General features: G+C 37.4%; 1 protein-coding gene across 2 annotated transcripts; it reads left to right on the forward strand.

Moving 5' to 3' along the window:
* Positions 1–3,004: 3,004 nt before the first annotated feature.
* Positions 3,005–4,601, forward strand: LOC133858672 (uncharacterized). 2 transcript variants are annotated; one of them, XM_062294142.1, is made up of 6 exons: positions 3,005–3,246; positions 3,420–3,471; positions 3,710–3,797; positions 3,886–3,956; positions 4,045–4,101; positions 4,194–4,601. In XM_062294142.1, the coding sequence occupies exons 2-6, from the start codon at positions 3,433–3,435 to the stop codon at positions 4,437–4,439; spliced, it is 501 nt and encodes a 166-aa protein (XP_062150126.1). In that variant the 5' UTR covers positions 3,005–3,246; positions 3,420–3,432; the 3' UTR covers positions 4,440–4,601. The 2 variants fall into 2 exon arrangements, with proteins under 2 accessions (XP_062150126.1, XP_062150125.1); XM_062294141.1 differs by having other exon boundaries at positions 3,006–3,471.
* Positions 4,602–5,907: the final 1,306 nt, after the last annotated feature.

Consider the following 5,907-nt stretch of genomic DNA (forward strand, 5'->3'; position numbering starts at 1 on the left):
GTTAGATGTGTTACTTTAATACTTGGGCAAAAAGACTAATGTAATGTGAAATCAATATATTTTCAAAAGATCAGAGCTTAAAAAAATTAAAACAAGTTCAAAATACTAAAAATTTGCATAAATTATTTTCAAAATCATTTCAAATAAGTCCTAAAAAATAGGGTTAAATACGTTTTTTGGTCCTTGAATTTTGAAAACTTTATTTTTTTAGTACCTGAGTTTTAATTTGCATCACAGATGGTATCTCCATTTTGGGAAAAGACCAAATTAATACCTCAAAATAGGGGTGGCCGGCCACCCCTCTTCTTTTTCTTTTCTTTTTTTTTTTTTCTCAATTTTTTTTTAAAGTTATTAATTTTTTAATTTTTTTTACACTAAAACACGTGTCAACCATCTGGGCAAGCTATTAATTTTTGGACGGAAAACTTGACTGAGATACTAATTTGGTTTTTTCCCAAAACGAAGGTATCATCTATAATGCGAATTAAAACTCAGGTACTAAAAAATAAAGTTTTTAAAACTTAGGGATAAAAAATGTATTTAACCCTAAAAATATCTGCAATTTTAAAATAGGTCCAAAAGGCCCATTACCAAATATGCTAATGGCGGATAATAACTGGGCGGGTGCGGTTAGTAAAATCATGATGCAAATCCGGATATTGCTTTCACGGATATTTGAAAACAATATCCGCATTTTATGGATGCGGCTGCGACTGAAGATATTGCAAATAACTGCATCCGCATGTACACCTCTTATCACATAGCATGTAAAATTAGGAAATTCAAGTGGTTTTTTGGTTGGGTCATCGTCCTCCACACGAACATATGACTATTGAAAAGAGAAGACTTTTTGAAAATATGATGTTAAGAAAATGGTAAATTTTAAAAATATGATTGTTGAAAAGACATTTAAATGGGGTAGTGAAAGAAAAAGGAGATGTAGTGTGCATCTAAAAAGTAGATAGCTAATTTTATTTTATTTTTAAAAAAAGAGTGACTTTTTATTGGATAAATTGGCTAAAATTTAAACCACCGGATCCAAATGTTGAGCATTCTTAGTAGCCTTACTAAATTTTATTAGTCAAAATAGTTAAAAATTATTTTTCTCTATTTTAGCCATTCACTTTTTTAAAGTACCTTCAACACCTTCACCATTTTAGCTATCTACTATCACTATTCCATTTAAATAATCATTTTAAAAAACGAGGATGTGTGTGATGCATGATAAATTTATAAAAAAAAATGAAGAGAGAAAAAGTTTTAATAGTTTCATATTGTTTTTGTGAGTGAAGAGTGCTTATTATTGAGCACTGTTCATTTATCAATTTTTTTTTTTTTTTACCAAATTTGATGAGGTTGTTAGGGATTCAATTTTAAACCATTTTAGCAAATTGGCTTACCAAAATAGCTTTTCCACTATTTTGGTGAGTCGCATTCTATTCGTTTGGCCTTTAGTTGTAAGGGGTGTATTACCTAAAGAGTATAACTTCTATCAGGTATTGGCAAAATCCAAGACCTTTCTACCCTCCAATGAGATGTTGATACATCAACATTAAACAAGAAAAACAAGTGTTAATAAAACACAGGATCTAACCCTTCTTTCAGTTTAAAAAGAAAAAAGAAAACTCCTCCTAGCCACCGCTCGCTGCCCCTGCCCCACGCCAAACACCGGATTGTTGCTTCCACATGTCGGATTGTCGCCTCCACGATGCAGATCTCCAGACTATAGAAGGAGATCTACTTGTTCTGCCTCTCCATCGATTCCCGCTAAAAGCCACGAAAGCAAATACCTATGACTGGTATTTGCCATTCACCTTCAGATCTGGTTCTTGTTGAAACCGAGTATTGCCCCCAGGTCGTTGTTGATAGAAAACATAAACAAATGACAAATAAAGATTGCGGAATAATAAAATAGACAAAGGAATTTTACGTGGTTCGGTATATGACCTACATCCACAGGGTAAAGCCCTAAGGCTACATTATGCTCTTATTGCTTGAAATAATTTACAATATAGATTATCTCTATTTATAGGGATATAGAGAGAATACAAAATAATATGTAAAGAGAATATAATCAAATCAGAATTGAATGTATTCAAATCTGATTTGATTATAATCAATTACAATTAATGAGGATTAAATCAAATCCTACAATATATGTGGGTGAAGACGAGGGTTATACGAGTAGTTTCAAGAAGAAAGATGGGACAGAAAAAGGCAAGAAAGCATCTCCCAGCAATGGGGTAGGCGTTCTGTTATGGTCAGAAGTGTGGCAAGGGCACGCCATGCAAGCCGGTCCATGTGTCGGTGCCGCTTGGGACCCCGGTGACCATCGAGTATTATCCTGAAGCTTGGAAGAGATATGATTGGGCGGAAGGAGACTTGATTGAGGGAGAGACGGTGATGGCGGCTGAAAGAGATGGTGGTGGCGCCTGGGATGGCCGGCGGAACTTACCAACGGCGGCATCTAGCGTGGCGGTGGCGGAGGCTTCTGGTGTAGGCGGTGGCTAGGAGGTTTTTTTTTTTTTTTTTTTTTTTTTTTTTTTTTTTTTCAGACTAAAAGAGTGAAAGAAGGATAAAATCTAGTGTTTTGCCCACTCTTGTTTTTCTTGTTCCAGGATGATGTGTCAACCTCTTATTGGTGGGCATAAATCTACTGGTTTTTGCCATGATCTTATAAAAAGGACTCTCTTAGCTAAATGGGCTATTAGTTTAGTTAGGCCCATTTGTTTAATATAGACCTAAAGCCCATACCGAATAGATCCGTTATACAAGTTTGACCAACTCCTGCATATTTTTTGGCCAAGCTGTTTAGGCAGTAAGTGAACCCCTAATGCACACGTGTCCAAGCCTTTAGAAGACAAATACACGTGCCTAAAGAATTTCACAAGGGACAGGTGGCTCCCTGACTTTGCCTGATTCTTAAACCCAAATTAGAGTTCGAGAAGCCTCTACGCAAAATATCTCAAGCCCCGCCAAAAAAATCTCTATGACTCGAATCTCAACGCACCAACGCAAATTCCACGTCTGCGAAAGAAGTTGTTCCAGAACATTCCGATATTTTCATCTTGGGGACTTGGGGTTAAAAGCTTCTAGAGCTTCCAATACGTGACCACCGCCTTTGCCGTTGTTTATAAAACTACCAGCACCGGCTTTCACTTTCCTCCGGCGTTGTTACGGCTTCCAGTTCCAGCGCCCGAATCTAGTAGTACTGGCTTCTCGCAAATTGATTACGAATATAAGGAGGTGGTTTTTGATGATATAGTCTGAATTTGAGATAAATCTATAAGGACTTTTTGGGTTTGTTTCTGGGTATTTGGTTTTTTTTTTTTTTTGTGATGTGCTGAGATTGGTGGGGTTGTGATGGAGATGGAGGCTGACAAGAAATCGCTATCTTATTATCGAATTCTTGGTGTCAGGACGGAATCGTCTATGGAAGAAATAAGGCGGGCTTATCGCAAGCTTGCTATGGTGAGTAGGGCTGCCTCTCTCTCTGTCTCTGTAAATACTAAAAGAAGTTGGATGATTTTGGTTAAATGAGAAATTGCGTGTGATATATTGTTTTGGGTGGTGCAAATTAGAAAAGAAAGACTGCATCTTGGTTCGACTCTGTTCTACTCTGTTTTATTGTTGATTTTTGTTACTTTAAATCTTTATTTTTGGGTTAATGTTGAAGTATTGCGTGGGTGTGATTGTTGTTTTTGTGCAGCAATGGCATCCGGATAGATGGGCAAGGACCCCTTCTCTTCTGGGTGAAGCTAAACGAAAATTCCAGCAGATCCAAGAAGCCTACTCAGGTAATTTTCTTTGCCATATGTATACATATATCACCCTCATTGGAGGCGTCCGTGGGACTTTTCTTAACCTCTTCTTTTATTGGAGCAGTGTTGTCAAACCAGAGGAAGAGGACACTGTACGACTCGGGGTTATATGACCCTGATGATGAAGAAGATGAGGTGGGTATTCTGGAAATGTTCCTTACTTTGATTCATGTGATGCTTTTGTGATTTTCCTCAATAGTTTTGGAATTGAACTCTGTTTCAGGGCTTTTACGATTTTGTGCAAGAAATGGTGTCTCTCATGGAACAGACCAGGAGAGAGGTACGAATCTGATATTATGTACGTTTTATTATACACAGGATAAGAATTATTTTGATCATTGTTAACGTGTTGTTCATTTTATACATACACAGGATAAGAATTATAGCGTGGAGGAGCTACAGAGCATGCTTTTGGAGATGGCCCAAGGATTCGAGTCTCCTGCCTGGTTTTGTGGACCGTCAATTGCCGAAGATTCCAGATGCTCGAAGAGAACACGTTGGCAGAGCAATCCAATGGCAATCAGAGGCTCACATTTGCACACATCTGGCCTGCAGATGTTTGGAAGCAGCGGTTATTGCAATTTTCACCGTTCCCCTCTAGAAAAGAGACAATACTAGAGGATTGAGCTGCTTGTCTGAGCAACAAAGACTGCCAGCGATGTGTTGCTAATTTGCATTGGTTGTAGAGCATGGTTTCTTTGATTAAACCTTTTATGCCTTTGTGATAAACTCTTGTGCTGTGGATACAAATTCTAGTAAATTAGAGTTTGGGCTTAATAATGCGCTCCTTTTTTTTTTTGAAGTGGACTTTTTAGCTTTTGTGGGCTTGCATTTGGGCCGAGCTACGACGGAAGGGGCTATTCACAATGATTAACAAACATTTCAATTAATCATTATAAAAAAAAATTTAAAAATAAAATTAAGTTGGTTAAGATTGTTACGACTTATAAAATAATTGTGGGACACTCTTAAATAAGATAAAAATATAATTTTTGGCATTAAATTGGGAGTTTTTAAAACTGTTATGGTGTAAATCTGATAACCTTATGGTATCGGTATCTTCTCATAGAAAATTGAGGCAAAAATAGCTCAAGCACACGTTAGTCTCGTGTGATGATTTTTTTTATCTAAATTAATGGCCAAATTTGAGACAGGAACTCGAAATATTTTGATAGTTTGTAAGTTCAAGTTACAGTGAGTCATAGTTTATAGGTAGTTTAGAGATAGGGGTGGTAATACGATCGGAGAAGCCAATTGTAATTTATTATTTATCTAATCCTCATAACTCACATGCAACTTGGGAAAATTTGTTTGTTGATTGACATGAATTTGGTCCTTGGGCATTTCTGTTTGGGCCAGAGATAGATAACATGTTCTGTTCATCATTCCTAGCTTTTGGGCCCAGGAAAAAAAAGGCGCCCATATAATATGGGCCCAGAAAAAAGCCCATATAATAATGGGCCTCTCAAAACTGAGGCAGTACGGATAGGGCCCAGAACGAAAGCATATTCTACAGCGTAGAATGTCTCCGCTTTCAACCCAACAACGTCGGCCAGTGGCCACGTTGCTGCATGTGCCATGTGGCAAGTAGAATCGTCGGATGGGATGAGTTCATAAATTAAAGTGATGGAGGATTATTTTAACGTAGGAAGGTTCGAAAAGTAACGGTTGGATTTGAGTTAAAGGGAGATTAGGTAAGTTGACTATGATTGAAGGCCAACAAGGAGTGGAACAGGAAGCTGCTTTTAAGAAAGTGGGCGGTGCCCTTCTAACTAATCTCTTATCTTCCATCTACTCATCTTTTGCGTGCAGATTCCATATATATATATTCCCAACTTTTTGTCCCCTTTCCATCCCATCATACATTTCTTCAGCGTTAAGTCCTTCCACAGTGTTCCTCCATCTCCTTTGGTACACCAAACCAAACATTATGTGCTTCCTAGGCTGTCCTTCTTCCACGTAGTGATTTAAATGTTGACATAATTAAGTTAAAGAAAATAATCCGATTATATATATATATATATAGAAGCTGAGACGGACAGAAATAGAGTTAGAAACTCTTACAAGCCAGGGCCATGAGCTAAAA

Source organism: Alnus glutinosa, chromosome 1, assembly GCF_958979055.1.
Source record: "Alnus glutinosa chromosome 1, dhAlnGlut1.1, whole genome shotgun sequence".
Taxonomy (NCBI): domain Eukaryota; kingdom Viridiplantae; phylum Streptophyta; class Magnoliopsida; order Fagales; family Betulaceae; genus Alnus; species Alnus glutinosa.